General features: G+C 41.5%; 1 protein-coding gene across 2 annotated transcripts in view; it reads right to left on the bottom strand.

The window, feature by feature from the left end:
• Window positions 1–6941: 6941 nt before the first annotated feature.
• Window positions 6942–20444, bottom strand: part of pmepa1 (prostate transmembrane protein, androgen induced 1) — a 39120-nt gene continuing 25617 nt past the window's right edge. The window contains exons 1-5 of one of the 2 annotated variants that reach the window (XM_008408893.3): window positions 19041–19398; window positions 16426–16580; window positions 14032–14085; window positions 13600–13955; window positions 6942–12573 (exon numbers count right to left, since the gene is read on the bottom strand). In XM_008408893.3, coding sequence (XP_008407115.1) covers window positions 12261–12573; window positions 13600–13955; window positions 14032–14085; window positions 16426–16580; window positions 19041–19098 — 936 coding nt within the window. In that variant the 5' untranslated portion in view covers window positions 19099–19398 and the 3' untranslated portion in view covers window positions 6942–12260. Of the gene's footprint in view, window positions 12574–13599; window positions 13956–14031; window positions 14086–16425; window positions 16581–19040; window positions 19399–20444 lie in introns of those variants that run through there. The other variant, XM_008408892.3, reaches the window with a different exon arrangement.

Below are 20444 nucleotides of genomic sequence, written 5' to 3'. Positions count from 1 at the left end.
AGCTCCAGTTAGCCGCCTTATCTCACTGCGCGAGCGGCAACTGCGTCATGCGTCACGGGCAAAAGGTCAAAGGTAACAAGGTGACCAGAGGGCTTATTATGTCGTACAAAAAAATAAAATAAAATAAAAAAAAAATAATAATAATAATAATAATAATAATAATAATAATAATAATAATAATAATAATAATAATAATTTTAGTACATGTTATGTGTCACAAGAGGGCTTAGAAAATAATAATAATTAAAAAAAATAAAAATTGAGCAAAAGGGCACTTGGGGACAAGGAGCAAAAAGGGCAGGTGCTCAGGAATGTCAGATAGGTTTATCTGATGCATTATTCATGCAGGTTTTCAAAAGGCTCATAGAGCAATTGACAAACTTAGATTCAAACCAGATCTTGAAGACCTCCTCAGTCCCACCAACATGCCTTCTGTTGAGGAAGCTGAGCATGGGGACTCTGTGTTGGGCTCTCCAATCTCTGGGGACGAGGTCGCCGAGGCAGTCAAAAAGCTCCTCGGTGGCAGGGCCCTGGGGGTGGATGAGATCCGCCCGGAGTTCCTTAAGGCTCTGGATGTTGCAGGGTTGTGTTGGCTTACACGACTCTGCAATATCGCATGGACATCGGGGCAGTTCCTAGGATTGGCAGACTGGGGTGGTGGTCCCTGTTAAAAGGGGACCGGAGGGTGTGCTCCAATTACAGGGGGTCACACTCTTAAGCCCTTGGTAAGTCTATTCAGGTCCTGGAGAGGAGGGTCCGTCGGATAGTCGAACCTCGGATTCAGGAAGAGCAGTGTGGTTTTCGTCCTGGTTGTGGAACACTGGACCAGCTCTACACCCTCAGCAGGGTCCTGGAGGTGCATGGGAGTTCGCCCAACCAGTCTACATGTGTTTTGTGGACTTGGAGAAGGCGTTCGACCGTGTCCCTCGGGAGGCCCTGTGGGGTACTCCGGGAGTATGGGACCGGGCCCTTTGATACGGGCTGTCAGGTCCCTGTATGACCGGTGTCAGAGTCTGGTCCGCATTGCCGCAGTAAGTCGGCTCGTTTCCGGTGAGAGTGGGACTCCGCCAAGGCTGCCCTTTGTCACCGATTCTGTTCATTACTTTTATGGACAGAATTTCTAGGCGCAGCCGAGGTGTTGAGGGGATGCGTTTTGGTGGCCTTAGGATCGCATCTCTGCTTTTTGCGGATGATGTGGTCATGTTGGCTTCATCGGAACGTGATCTGCATCTCTGACTGGAGCGGTTCGCAGCCGAGTGTGAAGCAGCCGGGATGAGGCTCAGTGCCTCCAAATCCGAGGCCATGGTCTTGAGCCGGAAGAGGGTAGAGTGCCTTCTCCGGGTCAGGGGGGTCGCCCTGCCTCAAGTGGAGGAGTTTAAATATCTGGGGATCTTGTTCACGAATGAGGGAAGAAGGGAGCGGGAGATCGACAGGCGGATTGGGGCAGCGTCTACTGTGAAGCGGGCGCTGTACCGGTCCGTCGTGGTGAAGAGAGAGCTGAGCCAAAAAGTGAAGCTCTCGATTTACCGGTCGATCTACGTTCCCACCCTCATCTATGGTCATGAGCTTTGGGTCATGACCAAAAGAACGAGATCACGGGTACAAGCGGCCGAAATGGGCTTCCTCCGCAGGGTGGCTGGGCTCTCCCTTAGAGATAGGGTGAGAAGCTCGGTCATCCGGGAGGGACTCAGAGCAGAGCCGCTGCTCCTCCACGTCAAGAGGAGCCAGTTGAGGTGGCTCGGGCATCTGGTAAGGATGCCTCCTGGACGCCTCCCTGGTGAGGTGTTCCGGGCACGTCCCACCGGGAAGAGGCCTCGGGGAAGACCCAGGACACGCTGGAGGGATTACGTCTCTCGGCTGGCCTGGGAACGCCTTGGGATTCCCCCGGAGGAGCTGGAAGAAGTGGCTGGGGAGAGGGAAGTCTGGGCCTCCCTTCTGAAGCTGCTGCCCCCGCGACCTGACCCGGATAGAAAGGAGATGGATGGATGGATGGATGGATGGATGGATGGATGGATGGATGGATGGATGGATGGATGGATGGATGGATGGATGGATGGATGGATGGATGGATGGATGGATGGATGGATGGATGGATGGATGGATGGATGGATGGCTCTCTCTGTGACATAATGTGATGACGTTGGAACGAGAGCGAGCGGGACCCCGGTGCTGCCTTCAGGCGCGGCTCCAAAATCTTAAAGCTGACGCCAACTGGATACATTTACTGACTTTCGGAATGTAAAAAGGAATCAATATGAACCTTTATTATTAAATAAAAGATTGTTGTGATTGTTTAAAATACATTGACGTTTGTATCAAAGGCAATAAAATAAATGTAAACATTTTTACTCATTTATATAATGGTGAAGTTTGCCGTTTTAAGCTGAGTTTGACCCTTAAAACACTTAGTAACTGTTTTTAGCTTATAACTGTTTAATAGGCTGAGGCTGTTTATTACATACAATGTTAGAGAATGGTGAATTGACAATGAGTAATAACGGCTATCTAACATGTAAATACTGTTTTATTAAAGTTGATACAGAAAGTGAACCTTTTAACGTTACAGCACTGACAGACAGCGGTGTATATGTTTCCCAACTGTGGCTAAAGCTGCTGCTAGCTGGTTTATTCTCCGATTGGAGGCTGTTTATTTTATACACAGTTAGAGAACGGTGGATTAACAATGAGTAATAACCAGGGGTGAAAGTAAGAGGGTACGGCAGGATACTGCTAAAAGATTTAGCGGGGGTACGCAGTACCTGCAAGAGAGTGGGGCGGCTGTCTGCTAAAAATCAGTGGGTTCACTGTGCAGCCGTGAGTGCGCCCACTAATCAGCCGTTACTGATTAGTTTTTCAAGAACAATCCAAAACACGACTTAATCGGTTAATAAATAGCTTAACGCCGCCAGGACGCTGAGACCAGCACGTCCTCCTCTGACTCCTTATCAAAACTTTCATAATTTTATTAAAGAACAACAACAAAAAGTCAACAAAACGTTTTCAACTTAATGACCCAACAAAAATAATAATCTCAGTGATTATTGTGTCAACAAGGTTTTGCGCTTCGGTTCCATTACCAAAACAACTAGCAGAGCAGGAGTTTAAAATGAACTAATCAACCACCGCTGTGTTCAGGGGAGCGCTTATTAATGATCGCAAACTAAATATCAAGCCTGAAAACCTGATATGGTAACGGACTAAATGTTTTTAACGTAATGTGTGCTCGGCTCGAGGAGCGAGCGGTTGCCACGGCAACGGGTATACTTAACCGACAAAGAGAGAGAGAGAGAGAGAGAGAGAGAGAGAGAGAGAGAGAGAGAGAGAGAGAGAGAGAGAGAGAGTAAAAAGGTGCGAGTGGTTTTGAGTTGATCACCTGTTCGGGTTGTTTTACCTTTGCTGTGGCGCATCACAGCCGCTGTAGTTTCTGAACGTCCTACATATGCAGTGGTGGGACGTTACTGTACTTAAGTACAATTTTCGTGTATCTGTACTTTACTTAAGTAGATTTAATAATGGCTACTTTCTACTTTTACTCCACTACATTTTACAGTAAGTATCTATACGTTCTACTTCTACAAAAGTGTCGCGTTACTCGTTACATCCAAGTCTCGTTGCTCTTTTTTTCCGTTAAAATGTGAAGTTCAGGGACTTAAGGTGGCGCCGTAAAATCCAAGCAATAACGTGACTTAGTGTCTATTGTCACCCATCGGCTCCACCTTTACTCGCACGCGGAGCTCCAGACATGCGCAGTGGTTTCCTCTGAGCGTCAGTAATATAATAGCGCTGCATAAATCATAAGATATGGCGACATGTAAAATCAGCAGCGCTTCGCTTTCACAGACGGTGGGACTTCGTCCAACTGTTAGCGTCACTTGTTAGGAAAGCTTAAAGAAAGGTAAGCTCCGTGGACGTGATGCTAGCAAAGCTAGCTGTATTTACTGAAACACATGTTGCATCTGCGATGAAAAAAAGTTGTCACTCATGCGCTGAATTACTGTGTGGAGGTGTTGACTGAGGTGTTGCATATATGGGAGAACGCTGTGACCAAAGTGCAATATAGTAATATGACATTCATGGATGATCCGATTCTTCTGGACGGATCTTGACCAAGTCCTATAGTGCTGAAGCCTCACTGAGAGCCGTTCTTTGTTCTTGTAATGCTCTGCGTACACTGCAGTAGCTATTTTATTTCATTAAAATATCTTTATATTTAATTGGCGAATAAATAAAACAAGAACGTAAGAACACAGAGCATGCTCATTGCTCTTTGTTTTCGTCACCTGTCATGGTGGCAGATGTTGCAGCAGGAGGGAGGATGAGAACAGTCACGGTGCTCCTCCTGCTTGGTTACTTCTTGCTTATTGGGCCTTGGACAGTGTTCATAGTTGAGCGTTGTTAATTGCTATGTTTAATGGTGCAATTTCTGACATTGGCAATATGGGCAACCGCCCAGGGTGTTATTTTTTTAGGGATGGCAGGAGACCTCTGTGTATTGTGGCACAGAGATGAAAGCGAAACAGAATGAAGAAGAGTTTGAATTGTCACTGGTTAAATTTATTTCAGCTCTAAGTATTTAATATCTAGGTGTTTTTATGGGAAAGTAAATCTTTCAGATCAATTTGAGAAGCAATTTTGATAGGTGCACTTAATTTTATTGTCATGTAGCACGGGGTGCTGGTTTTGATTTGGTCTTGGGTTCGGTGGTCTAGACTACAACTCTGCAACGTGGCTCCTTGGTTCCATCTCCTCCTCTGCCAGTTGGATTTCTTTCAAAATAAATGTGTGGCAAAAAAAGTGAAGTTCATGCTATGTTAGGACAGGAGACAAGATGTTTCCATCCCTGAAATTATGATGCATAAAAACATGCTTTATCTGTGGCATTGTTCATTAAAATGGCACATTACTGATGTATTAAAATTAAATACGATTGGTACACTTAATGATATTAGTGATTAGGCAATGCATTCAGCAAGTACTTTTACTTTTAATACTTAAGTATTTTTAAAAGCCAGTACTTTTTTACTTTTACTTAAGTAGAATGTTAATGTGGTACTTTGACTTTTACTTAAGTACATTTTTGTCTGTGTATTTGTACTTTTACTTAAGTAATTTTTTTGAGTACTTTTTCCACCACTGTACATATGACAAACTTGGACTAATTATCTCGTTCGTTTGTTACTATACGTCATTCACAACAAACATCAAACACGGTAAATATGTTTGATTAAGTATTTAACAAACAAATGGTTTCTACCATGATAATTATGTGAAATTAAATTGTCTAATTCGAAAATAATAGTTTTATTGCTCTCTGGCATCTCGCTTTGAGCTCAGACTCTGAGAGGCTTTTCCTCTATCAATTTTTTTTTTGCTTCTTATTTAGTGGAAATATTGATGTTGATGAAATTTTCTCCAAAATAATAACCTTTCCCGGCCCCGGTCTTTCTGCATGGAGTTTGCATGTTCTCCCTGTGCATGGTGGGTTTTCTCCGGGTACTCCGGTTTCCTCCCACAGTCCATAAACATGACTGCTAAGTTAATTGGCCTTTCCAAATTGCCCCTACGTGTGAGTGTGTGTGTGCATGGTTGTGTGTCCTGTGTGTCTCTGTGTTGCCCTGCGACAGACTGGCGACCTGTCCAGGGTGACCCTGCCTCTCGTCCGAAACGTTAGCTGGAGATGGGCACCAGCAACCCTCCCGACCCCACTGAGGGACAAGGGTGTAAGAAAATGGATGGATGGATAATAACCTTTTTCAACCTTTATTGCACCACTGTTGAAAATGAGAAGCTAACATTCACAAATGACAGTGAAATTAAATCCAGTCCAACATCTGGTGTGAGGTGATTCCTCTGGAACATCCATCCATCCATCCATCCATCCATCCATCCATCCATATTCTTACACCCTTGTCCTGTTGAAGGAAAAATATCCCAACTTCAGAAGATGAACTTTAACCTAACAGAGCTCTGTGGTTCCTCTTATCAGTATGAGAGTCAGGGTGAGGAGGCGCCATGTTAGGAAGAGAAGTGGAAGCTGCAGGATCTTCAGAATAAACAGGTCATGATGCTGGGCTACTGATTATCCCTCTGTCTGGACACAGGATCAATAGAACCAGTTTAAAAGCTAAAATGAATGGTTATATGCCAGACATGGAAAATTGGGATGCTCTCCATGCCATGATGTTCAGAATTTAGGTCTCAGCATCTCAAGGTGTCAACATTGCAGCCAGTGGGGCTGAGGGAAATACAGCTTTATTTTGTAACAATGCAAGAGCTACCCAGCTTTTATTGCTTCGCAAAAAAATTAATCAGCACAGAAACTCCAAACCACTCAAAGAAGCAGTTTTACTTTAGTCATAGTACCCACAAGAATGTACAACTACTTTCACCCCTGGTCAAACCAAACACCAGAATGATGGGAGAAATATGAAGAGTTTTACACTTTAATTTGTCTATTGTTCATTTTTCTTTCTTTCTTTCTGTTGTTTTTTTTAGTTTTTGGGTGGTTTTACTGCCGTTTCATCCTATAACATGAATTTTCTGTATAACTAATTGAATTGCACCATCTGGTGGACACTGTGAGAAAATCAATCTGTCATTTTTTGTAAATCATTTGGGCATTAAGCTTTGCAAATCCAAATTGAAGATATGTGACATGGCTGTATGTGTGTTAATGTTCAAATAACATCAAAACTGTTATCACAGTAAAAAAGTTCATTTCTTAAACTCAAAGACAGTTTATTTCTATAGTGGATGGGTTTTATGTTCTCCCTGTGGGTTCTCTGGTTTTCTCCAGGTACTCTGACTTTACCACCCAAAATTACATTTACTCGAGTAACTTTTTAGAAACAATGTACCTTTAAGATTTACTGCTCTGATTTGTGTAATTAAAAACTTATCACTTTTTGAGCCCCATGAAGAAATAAAAAAGACAGGTCAGGTGTATTTATAAAACTTTTTTATTTGTACTGTTGTTAATTCAAAGGCTAACTGAAATGTGTCCGATTCTTACCAAGTTCTGTATCACCAACAATGAAGCATTGTTGAGTTCTTTTTGCAAGGAATATAACATAAACCTGTCAATGTGAGCATAAGTTAAAAGGAACTGTCTTAATACACAAATAAGCAGGTATTATTGAGAATAAAATAGATCTCTATATAAGTGTGTTACCCATGCTGTGAGAGAAAACTGTCTGGAGTTTAACCCCCAAAACTTTTCTGCAATGACAGATCACTGGATCCTTGCAACTTGTTCTGTCCTGGATGGGTTTGTAAGATTCTGCTCATTGCTGAAAAGCTGACCGTAATTCATGTTTTCATATTTAATTTTACTTTTCTCAAAGGCGGGAATCCGGAGCAGAACAAACTCACCACACTGTACAACTCCCACCATTAATGTGCCCTCAGGATTAAACTCCACAACAGCTGGAAGACTTTTTACAACAGTCGCAAGCGTTGCGGCGCAGTCGTAATACAGAGGTTTTATTTAAATATAAACACATCACATACTGCAACAAAAAGAGAGTGTTATCACACGTTTTGTTTTCTACAACATTGTCAGAGGAAGAGGCGCCAGTGCAGCGCTGATTCAAAGACCGGAGAAGCACACAACACTGCAGCATGAGAGGAAACACACAAAAAGGGGGTAAAACCTTAATTCTCTCCAGTCGCCTTGTGCTAATGACACATAAGTGCTTCCAGAACCACTTGTTTCTGGACTAATGTCTTAAATTATCAGGTGAAGAAAAATGGAGTTTCAATAATTCAGAACACAGCTCCTGATTTTGCTGCTCTGTTATGAAAATGGTGTTTTCTTAATAGATTTGGGCATGTTTCCTCCCTTTTCCTGCAGGACTTCCTTACATCGCACAGCCAGGCTTATTCAATGTTCCAGGTTGTGTTCGGTTAAATGTCAAAAGGCAACAGTAACGTAACACTGGACACCAGAAGGCACACATGTAGAGTTTGGAGACGATAAGAAAAAGAAAAACAGACTTTATACTGCATAAGAAAATAAGAATAAAGGGAATGACTGAAACTCTGTGCCAAAAATGAACATATAAAAGCACAAATTTGCAAACTAACAACAACACCTTCAACTGAACAGGGCACTTAAACACAGAAGCACATGCCACGGATTTCCTCTTCTGCCTTGCTGATCTGCAGCTTTTGTGTGTTTAGGTAGTTTCACACTCTCAAATTTTACAAATGCAAACAGTTTTCTGTGTGAACAGTGAAATAAAGTGAAATCCTTTTTTCTCTCTTTCTAAAGTGATAAACAACAATAATAACAATAATTCAAAACAAGATCTTACATTTAACACACTACGTTAAAATATCACTAATATCAAAAAGGCAAAAAGTAGTTGTATTGCAACAATCTTCTGAGGCATCACTATCGAAACCATCAATCTTCATCAGACTCATCACCACCATCCAAACATCATCATCATCATCGTCGTAGTCTGAGACAGCGCGGCCGGGGATGATTGACAGCCCACACAGGCCGCTCACATTTAGCCCGTCTCAGCACAGGCAGGCACACTTACGTACGACATAGCAACAACAACAAACGACGAACATTTCCACGGAGACCCAAACTCGGTCGGCCAATGGCAGAAGGGGGCCCTTGTTGGAAAGGAGCTCTGTGATTGGACAGCGGGCATCTCTTGGGAACAGGAAGAGCTCAGAGACAGGAGGAGGAGGGAGGCGCTCTGGAGGAAGACCAGGTGTGTGTGAGATAAATGTTTTTGCTGTACCTTGTGTGGTCCACAGTGAGAATGGTGGTGGGGGAGGGGGGAGCACTAGATGAATGAAAGTGTGTCTGGCTCTTTAAGTAGTTTATTTAGACTGCTGTGTGTGTGTGTGTGTGTGCGGTTGTGTGTGTTTGGTTTTTGTCTAGACAGCTGGAGGTCTTTCCCAGGCCACGTCGCTGCACATTTACTGCACAGGAATACACACCCACGCTCCTCTCACATGCGCTGATACACACTAACTCACTTAAGAGCCATCAAATTGGCATAAAGCATTAAAAAAAGAAGATTGTGTGGAGAGTTTGCAGTGCATATGAAATGATTTTTGCCTGCATATAAATGTTTGATATGTGTGACTTTCCTTCTTCCTCCACTTGTCTCTCTGGGTTTTGTCAGCCAGTGCAGGCTTTTCATGTGTTGGGATGCGCATATTCATTATTATTATTATTATTATTATTATTATTATTATTATTATTGTTAGTAGTTGTATCCTTTTTCCCAATCAGATCAGAGCCTTTTTCAAATCTTTATTCACTTGTTACAAACCTTCTTATCTCTGGTTTAATGGTCAAGAATGATTCATGATCTAAATATCATCCTTCGGTAGATTTGGGTGTCATGATTTTTTCATCTTTAAGTGCTTAACTTTAACATACGCCATTGATTAGAAATATCTAAAAATGTTTTACTTTGGTTTGTACTCTAAAAACTCACTCTGGTTGGTTATAGTTGAAGTAATTTTGTCAGCATAGATCAACTAAGGTGGAGATTTGAGATTTCTTCCATTATTCAACACAAATTGGTTTCTGATCAGGGTGTGCTGTTTCTAAACACTTTGCTGAGATTAAAAAAGCACCTGGAAGTCAGTTACTGACCTGCCGACTTAATAATGTTAAAACTGCTAGAAGAGTCTATATATTTAGAAAGTCTCAACATTTTTGTTGAGAACAGGCTTGTTAAAGTTTATCTGTTCTCTTTTCTCACATAGCAGACTTACATGGATGGTTCAGATGTTGAGCAGTTCATGACTCTTCCTCCATCTTTGAAAATATTTCAGTGGTTCACTCTTACTAAAGTTGTGTTTTGTTGGATTTTATGCTCTTGACCAAAGTAGCATGCGGTATGCTAATCGGCAAGCTAGTTTTCTACTGTTCTTAAACTGTTATTTGCTCATAATCTTTTAAATAATCTGAATCATCCATTTAAATCAGCTTCAGTATCAATTTGGTTCAATAATTGCATAAAAACTGGACGACACAAAGCTCAGCTGGTCGTCTTTACGTTTAGACTCATAATGGGTTTCTATTTCTACACTTGTAAAGAGCTGACACAGGATGAGTTGCTATTAACACTCGTGTCACTTGTCAACACTTCAGTGTGTCTAGTTTCAACAACCCATCTTGTGTATAAAAAAAATAAATAAATCAATGATTTTGCTTAAGAACTTCAACAAAATAAACATACCAAAATATTACTGCCAACATTATCCAAGAACTGTTGGGCCACATTTATGGTCCATTCTGATTAAGTTTAGAAGAGCTTTGTTCAGTGAAACTAAGCAGATCTGATGCTGGACTGATTTATACATGTTTATCAAGTGTAAACTTTGAAGACTCTCATCAACAGAGGTAAAGGTTTCATATTGTGAAACCTTTAATCGAGGATTGTTGTCTCTTTCCCGCTGCAATAAAGTGCTCAGAGATGCCCGCAAAAACGAGAAGCTTACCAGAGTGAACAGAGTGAATGTTAACAGGAGGTTCAGAGAAATGTTGGTGTTATGGATCGTGCATAAGAAGCAAGCCGCCACTGTGCACAGTCAGCATATCAGATATTTAGGGACCTGTTGGGCAACAGGCTTTCTTCCTGAGTAATGCTCCACAATGAGGACATTAGGCGTCTCTCTCTTCTCACCTAATGAGCATAAAACTCTGACATTCAAATAAAACACCCAAGCAGGATTAAAAAACAAAAAACTAACTCTACAACATTCTACTTTACTCCTTTCTGCTGTTACACACCGTCTTGATTAGCTCAGACGCTTGTTAAATGGTACAGTCTGAGGAAACGTATGTGCTTCACTTGTTTGGTCGAGGTAGTAGCAGCCAGCTTTGGGATTGCTAATGATTCGGCCGACAGGGATGAGAGAGAAAGAGACGGGAAAGTTTCGGGGGTTTTGATTGGACCCACAGGTGGCCTGCTGACATTTGGTTGGTTCGCTGGACTCAGACATTTGCATAAACTGGAGATTTTTTTTCTTTCATCTATGGTACAGAAATTGGACTGTCTGAGTCCTTTGGACCAAAGTCAGAATCTTCCCATCAACTGATAGTTGCTGCTGTGCACCGTGCTGCTCACACACTCTGGCAAATCATTTCCAATCTCTTTTCAAACCACAAAACACAGAGCTCCTTCACAATAAAAGTCCCTCTCAAATGTTCCATCTGCGCATACTAAAAAAATAGTGCAATGCTTTTCAGCAATTATATAAATAACTCTAAATTCGTGCTTTTCCATTCTCGTTCATACATGCGTGTGTATATATACTCCATATGTAACGAATATACAAGTCAACATGTACGTTTCAAAATGCTCAAGGTGAATGTTGGCACCCTCACGTGTTTCTCACGTCTCTTTTTCTAAAACTAGACAACAAAAAAACAAAGAATGCATCAAGTTTTTAAAAGATACCCCTACTTTCTCGACGTTCTCTCTTAGCAATAATCACTGCAGATTCTCCTTCTGCGGCGAACAGTCGGACTTTGTGCAAACCCTCTTCAGAAGACATCAAATTGAATCAAGGATCTCCTGCAGGAGTTGGTCGTAATAAGGCAGAGCTTCTAGCTTTAGGACGTTTAGCACTATTGCTACACCTGCTGAGCTAGTTTTACGATTACGCTAACTAAATCTAAACTGAAATATAGTCGGATGTGCTATCATGCCCCACTGGTAAAGCCAAAGCTCGGTGCAGGAGCTGCTGCAAACTTTGAAGTTGGGAAACAATAAAAAAGAAGAAGCGAACATTTAAGGACTCGAAGCAGCAACGGAGGATTATCACAAGAAAACGAAACAAATCCTGCAAGAACCGAGACGATTGAAGTGTTCTGCAGGCTTGGAAATGATACGTCCTATAAAGGCAAACAGAACAAGTAAATATTTATAACAAAGATCCATCGGATACAGGAGAGACGAGGAATTTACGGAGGCTTCTATCCACCTTCATCTTTTCCACTTTACGTCCTTCTTCTCCGCCATTCAGCGTTCCTCTGAAGCGAAGTGGAAAACCAGGAGAACCGGATGTTCTCCTGGAGCTGTGCTCTGCAGAGGTGATGCAGATGTTCTCACTCAGGCCGAGTCCGACCGCACATCCGCCGTGTAACACATTCACACCGGATGTTAACGTTCATGTCATCGTTCCTCATTTGTCCGCGGATGATTTCCCAAATGGTGAGCTGATGGAATTTGGGGTGTTTTTCTTTTTTAAGCTGGAATGAAGAGAAAGCAGTCCAGTCACACCTGTTCCGGCTTCTGGGATTTCTCCTTTGTGTTCCTTGTGTTCCTGTTTTCCACACTTCCTTGCTGCTTGGGCAGAGGTCTGAGCAGGCCGTGTATGAGAGAGGACGGCGCCCCCTGCAGGGACGATACAGTCCGATGGCTCTGGGTGGAGGCGAGTGTTGCTGGGTGGTAAAAGTGCCCGATGGCTTCGCTGTAAGTCGGGGGAGTTCCCTCGACTTGAGAGTTCTGTTTCTGCTGCCGGGACAAAGCCTCTTGGGCCTCCAGCACACTAATACCTGAATGGACGCTGGGGGGCGGAGCCTGCAGCCTGGGGACAGAAGATGGAGGAGGAATGAGAATGATGGGAGAAACAAACGCAAAAAACACGCAACAAATACAGCAGACAGAAAAATAACTGGAAGATTGGAATAAGAATAACTCTTGGTCAAAGTTTATGTCATAAGCTGTTTTTGAAATCAATATTTTTAAGGGCAGGAAGTCATAAAGGACCAACTAATGTTTTAAAACTTAGATATAATGAAAGGTGATGTAAAATCTGGAACAAACGTCCATAAACGTCCAGCCGACGTATCTGGACGTTCCTTTGAATCAGGAGTTGCTATAGAACGTTTTTGATGGAATAATTGTATTACATATTCATAAAAGAATGACTCTAGAAGAATCAGTCATATTATTTTGTCACTGTGTTGGAAACGTCTCAGAATCAGTTTTTGTGTTGATATTTTGTTTAGGACTAATTTTAGTGGCTTTTATTTACAATGTCCAGACACCAAGTGCAGCGAGAGCCCAGAACTAAAGCCCAGAGTTTTTTCCTCTTCTTGTTGAATTAATAGCTGCACTTCTGTGAGAGAGAACAAATAAAATGTTTCCTTTCTTGGCAACATTTTAAAAGCAATTCACTTGATAATAAATCTGTACTTGCTTTGTGTTACTTTTTCAACATTGGGTGTTTTTTGACTTATGTTTGGAAAAGTTAACAGTGACTGAAAAATAACTCTTGGATAGTTGAATGTCTGGGAGAGAGAACAAATAGAAAGTTTTCTTTCCTGCCAACATTTAAAAATCAATTTACCTGAAAATAAATCTCTACTTGTTCTGTCTTATTTTCAGCACTGTGTGTGCTTTTTCTTTTTTGATTTATGCATGAAAAAGTTAAAAATGACCAAAAAATAAATAAATACTGAATAGTTGAACTTCTGGGAAAGAGAACAAATAAAAAGTTTCCTTTCCCGTCAACATTTTAAAAGCAATTTACCTGACAATAAATCTGAAATGACTTTGATCACACGCGAGTTTTCCAAGCTAGAGAAGGACAGCAGCTGTGCTGTGTTACCTGGCCTGCAGGCAGGAGTGGGAGGGGTCCAGGGCGTGGGAGTCAAACACTGTTCGGTTGGGCGGAGGGCGAACCGACTCGCGGTTCAGCTCCATCTGCTGTTCGGGGTCCCTCAGCTGCAGAGTGCAGGGTCCCTGGTAGGGAGGCGGCTCCTCGCCGTCTGAGAGGGAGATGGTGGGCGGGAGGTCGATGAGGCTCTGGGGCAGGTAGGGGTACGTCGGCTGGAAGCGTCTCGGGCCGTACGCCTGCTGGAAGCGCTGTGATTGAAGCAGAGGCTGCGGCTGGCTGGGCTGCGGGTCGCGCTGCAGGTACGACATGACTCCTCTGTCCGGGGGCCGCGGGTTGTACACCTGGTGCTGAGCGACGAGAGACGTCAAGATGTTTAGCTGCCTTAAGCTGGAGAACAAGGAGCTTATTCCAAACAGAAGTTACCTCGTTCAGGCCACTGCTGGTCCCAGTGCTGTCAGACGACCACAGGCTTCCCTCCTGCAACAGGAAAACCATCAAACTTCAGTCAGATTCACCGGCAAACTGAATGCAGCACAAACTAGTAGAGGACTAACTTAATAAGAGATTTTAAATGTTGTCAAAAAGCTAAAAATTAAACATCCATAATGAAGATTAATACTTACAAGATAAAATGAAAAATAAAAGCTATTTTTAAGCTCATGGATTCAATTAAATACAAATGTACAACAGAAAACTATAAAAGGAAAATAAAAAATAAATAAGTGAGTTAAAATGTAAAAGGGCAATAAAAACTTAAAAAGCCTCAAATTAAACAAATGAAAATAAAACTGAGTCACTTAGAACTTGTATACATTTAATACTTTATGATTTAAATAATAATATTTCTAAAAGATCAATGTGCATCAGAGAAAAACTATTGAGGATAAAATTCACAAACGACCAGTTAAAATCTAAACTGTATATGTTTGTGTTTATGTTTTTATGCCTAAAACGAGATAATTATAGAGAACTTTACTGTCCATCTGTTTTTGTTTTATAGCAAAACTGATTTCAACAATTAAAAAATCGTGAGAATCTAAAGCATAATGAGTAACATGAGTAACGTGAAACTGACCCAATTATACCAACTTATTCAAGATTCTTTTATATCTCATTGTTATTGACATTTCCATTTTTTTTTCTGCATGCTGCATCTGATTAAGTGTTTCTCCACTAGAGGGCTCTGCTGGCATGTAAACTGAACTCCTCTCCATGATGCTTTTAACATTCTTCCCTTTGTAAAATCTTTTTTATGCATTATCATTTTTCCTTTTTCCTCAGAATCTCACCTTGACCTCTGCGGTTGATTAACTTCTACAGCTTCGTGCTGAGAGGAAATTAGCCCACTAAAACAGACATTTTAGCAGTTTTTAGGAAGATCAGCACCTCTGCCCGACATTCCCTGTCCGTTTTAATTTCCTTCCTTTCAGAGAATTTCAATCTGCTTGGATGTGTGTCAGTGTGTCTGAATGCTAATCCAAACTAACTAGGACACTGTCACTCCCCTGAGCTCTTCACAAAGCCTCTATGTGTGACGTTTATCCTTCATCCCTTAATCATATCTTACTTCCCGACTGGAGCCACAAACACACACAGTGACTCAGGAAGCACGAGTGAAGTCATATGTTTGAGGAAGCCTCAGGTGTATCTCAGTGGATGTGTTCCTCAGAATAGATGCCGGTTCCCTTAACGAAAAAAATGAGTCAGTGTGCTAGCATTAGCCTGCAGCAGCACTTAATCACTGGATTTGCAAGCTGTCTGTCAGCATGCCTGAAACTCTGACTTCCTTCTTATTCTGTCTTTCAATACGACCGTCGTCTCATTGCCTAATCCCCTCTAACAACCACTTATATTCTCAGGAAGTTATGGCAATGTCTCAGAAATTACAACGCAAGCGAAGCTTGACTGTTTTTCCAGAATCTTTTCAGAAATGTCCAAAAATACTTACGGAAATATCTGAATATGTGATCCACAGGTTAGAAAGCAGAGTGGAAAATTTATGTCTGCTTAGCTGATCCATGGTTATATAACTTAGAGTGAAATGTAGTTTGGTGTCGATGTAAATGGAGGTTTTAAAAGTTTCAAAAATGCTGGAATTTCAGACCAGATCAAAAGTTCTTCATTGAAATCCTGACGGTGTCAGAAAACCCAGAGTTTACTCTGATAGTACGGAGTAGAAAGAAGTGGAGCCCTTCCCATCCTTCGTCACAATAACAAATTTTCCCAGGAGTTATTCCGATAAGCGATAATATTGTTGTTTTGAGATGATTTTCAAGCATGGCATAATAATGCAAGAACACATTCTCAAGTATCAATAAACCTTAAATCCTAATGAACATTTAACACAGGAACCGGAAGAAAATTTAAATATCCAAAACAACAAAAAAATTTATTATGAAGTCTCTCAAGAAAAAAGGGCCTGTTGAGACCAAAGCACCAGACTGAAGACTTAGAAAAACGATAAATCATGCGAATGGAAATTATTGAGCTCATTTTAATTTATCTTGAGATTAATTAATATTGTCATTCCCTCCCCAACCTGTTGCTGAACACAGCTAAAAAAAGGAAGGCTGCTATCAAAAAGTAGACGGATGGATGCTCTAAAACTACATTTAGCAATCTTTGAGCAAGAAAATATTCAAACTTTTTGCTTACGTTTGTGCATCAAAACAAAAATAACAGTAAACAAATCGCTTGAAATCTTAAATATGTCAGCTTGTTTTACTACTCAACAGTTCATAACAGCTGCTTCTCTGTCTAAAATAAAAGCATTTATCCTCGTCTTTGTCCAGCCAGACTGCAGGAGGAACTTCTTACGTTGGCCAGCGGCAGATGCCTCCTGCGGGCGGGCGAGTGCCTGGAGAGCAGGGAGCGCGCAGACAGCCGGTAGTGGTTGAGCAGACAGGTGATGACCACCACCATGACCATCATGAACACCACGATCACCAAGATCTGGACGAACTCCAGCTGGGCTGCAACGGCACAAACACCAAGGTCAGCATGCGATCTGAACTAACAAGCAGTAAAGTATTAAAAACAGATTAAAACTTTTTCTACATGCATAGAAAATGCCACAAGCGAGTCCAGTTATGTCATCAGGACTTAGTCACCTTGAAAGCTGCTGATTATTAACAAGGAGCTGCAAAACTCAGGCTGAGAGTCAAACTCCACCCAGTTGCTTTGTGGGAATAAACCAGTTTCACATTATTTTCCTCCATTGGATTCTTTTCAAATGAAACAGTCTTTATAGATGCATAAAAATATCCCTGAATGAAAGTTGAAAATTAGTTTTATAACCTATGATGTTGGAAACAAGCAGCATTTTAGCCCAAGAAGTTTTATTAAACTTCAGAAAAGCAGGTAAATATATTTTAGTAAACTAATAGCAGAAAGATCAGGGATCTCAAAGCTTAAAGGAAAATGGAAGAAAAATTTAGAATCAGCTCATGTGAATTTTATATATATATATATATATATATATATACATATATATATATATATATATATATATATAATATATATATATATATATATATATATATATATATATATATATATTAAAGCACAACAACCTTATTTACACACAAGCTTGAATTCAGCTGAGTGAGCTTTAGGGTTTTGGTTTTTTGTGAACTGAAAAAGCAGAAGCTGCTTTCACAGATCTTATGAAAATAACAGGTTTTCAATATAAAACAAAACAAATTTGACATTCTTGGACTTATGAAGCAAAAACTATCACTTCCTATTGAGATTAAAGATGGAATAAATTCAAATTATGAAATATAATTACCAAAACAAGGTCAGTGTTTTATTTCAGACATGGAGGGGGTCAGGGAATCACACACACACGCACACACACACACACACACACACACACACACACACACACACACACACACACACACACACACACACACACACACACACACAGAGCCAGACAACATCAGACAGACAGAGCTAGCTTTGTTTAGAGACAATCTGCTCAAACACCCTGCTGTTCATGCCTACGCCACCCCCATCAGACACACACACACACACACACACACACGCACATGCATGCACACACACGCGCACACACGCGCACACACACACTGAGCAATTTTCACACACTTTTTTCAAAGGGAGCAAGCAGAGGTCAGGGCCAAATCAGAAAGAGGAACATAAAGTAACCTGCAGCCACACACACGCACACACCAACACACACACCCACACACACGCACACACCCACACACACACCCACACACACGCACCCGCACACACCCACACACACACACACACACACACACCCACACACACACCCACACACACACACACACACACATACACACCCACACACACACACACACACACACGCACACACCAACACACACCCACACACCCACACACACGCACACACCCACACACACACCCACACACATACACACACACGCACACACACACCCACACACACACCCACACACATACACACCCACACACACACGCACACACACGCACACACACACGCACACACACACACACACAGACCAGACAGCAGACTGGTTTCCAGACAGCTCACACCAGTTCTCAGAGCTCTGTGTTCATCTGGACCCATTAACAGTCACATGGCATCAAAAGACAAAGTCAGCTGACTGCATTTCTGCACTTTTATGAATTCAACCATTTTCACTTTTTATGACTGTAAAAAGTGACCTCAAATAACTCCCACCAACAGGAAGTGAGAGAAACACACACAACTAACCAACTGTTTGAGTAGCCAACCTTTTCAAAATAAGAGCATTACAGTTTTCTGATGATTATTGATAACTGTGACTGTGATCAATCCGACCTTTGAGGTTTGTCTGTAAAAGAGACATTTATTAAGTGAGGAGAAACTTACTAAAAAATGAACTTTTGTCATTCTTCTTCACTAAAACATGTTTTCATTTTACCAAACAAAACTTCAAAGCTGTCCAACTTCATAAATCAGTTAAAAAATCCTAATAAAAAAAGTAAATGTTTATTTTCCAGAGGAACCTGCATTCTCAAAATGGACAAAATGGGATTTAGTATTTTGCATAAGTGATTTAAAATATAACAATATTGGTAATAATAATATAAATCCTGATCAAATTAAGCACAACAATAACAACTTAAACAAATAATCACAGGAGTAGAACTTCATAAATATAATAAATGTTGTTGGTCGTTGAGATGGACATTTCCAGACTCTTCCAATCCACTGCAGAATCAATAAATATCAAAACAGAATCAATAACCTTCCAGTGCAAAATCTGCCTTATTATATGAGAATCATAATTCCAGTTCCTGTTTGGTTCTTAAGATGAACTAAAAGTTTCACAAGAGTCAGGGGGGAAAAAAGCACAACAACATGAAAATAAAGTGAAATCAGAGCTGTGTGCTGCAAAAACTGACTAAACTGACAGGAAACTCACCACAGTGCTGAATCTGAACACAGTTTTCATGGCTGTGACTCCCTGACGATGGTTGCATAGTCTCTGCATGCAACAAGCTGCCCAGATCAAGACGTTCTCTCTGAAACAGCGCGCTGATTAGATCCCGAGGGTCTGTTGTTAAGGCAACGGTGAAGTGAGGAAAGTGAAGCGAACTAAAACAAAATTTTTAAAAAAAGAAACTAAAACAAAAAGTTTGTGGGAAAACTTGGAGCTACATGATCTGCAGACGCTCCGAGTCGTAGTGTGAGCACTCTCTGAGTCTGGACTCAGCTTTGTCTGCAACTTTTTCTCACACACATTCCCACACTGTCCAGACAAACACACACACACACACGTATGGAGGAAACAGCTGACCGGAGCCTTCCTGCCTCCCCCACAGCCGCTCAATAGATGCGAACAAAAGGGGTCGATGTGACGGGGGGAGGAGAAGAGCGAGGGAGTGGTGGGAGCGTCTGGTGGGGACAGATGGGTCAGAGGGATGGACAGAATAATGATGAAGGACAAAAATAGGGAGCCGTGAGGCTGGAGGGGGATCATTAGGACAAACAAACATTATGCCGCCAAATAAAAATGTAGTAGTTTGGGTTAGCTTCAGGTCTGTTTAACCCATCGCAACATAAGTTATTAATGCAAACATAGATATGATCACATCAGAATCAGCAATGACGTCAATCTGTCAGTGAATCAAGAGAAGGGCAAATCGTTCCACTGTTGTCCAGTAAGGTTGGATAATACGGCTTAGAAAGAAAATGTTTTTGTTTTTTTATCCAAATTATTATAGGAGGTAAAAGCCAGTGATATTCACCAGATCATTCTTAATTAAGAACTTTCAAAAAGCTTTGTAGCTTTTTCTTTTAGTTTTTGAACATAATTTTCTTCACTTTTCATGCAACAGAAAATTACAACTGAAAACTAGATAAAAGGTGCAATGAGCCACTCGGAAAAAGGATTTGAAGGATGCAGATTAATATCCATCCATCCATTTTCCTCCACTCTGTTCCCTAGTGGGGTCTGGAGGTGCTGGTGCCCATCTCCAGTGAGACGTTTCAGGTGAGAGGCGGGGTCACCTGGACGGGTCGCCAGTCCATCGCAGGGCAACACAGAGACAGGCAGGACAAACAACCATGCACACACACACCTAAGGAGAATTTATTTATACAGACCAATTAACCTGACAGTCATGTTTTTGGACTGTGGCAGGAAACCAGAGTACCCAGAGAGAACCCACCATGCACAGAGAGAACATGCTAACTCCATGCACCCGGGCCGGGAATCGAACCCTGGACCTTATTGCTGCAAGGCAACGTTGCTACGTACTGCACAGCCTCAGATTAATATATAAAATTGTAACTGAAGCTGTAAAAGTGACAGTCTGAAGGAAAG

The sequence above is a fragment of the Poecilia reticulata genome, chromosome 5 (assembly GCF_904066995.2).
Source record: "Poecilia reticulata chromosome 5, P_reticulata-male-v2, whole genome shotgun sequence".
Classification (NCBI taxonomy): domain Eukaryota; kingdom Metazoa; phylum Chordata; class Actinopteri; order Cyprinodontiformes; family Poeciliidae; genus Poecilia; species Poecilia reticulata.
This window is presented reverse-complemented; position numbering and strand designations above follow the sequence as displayed.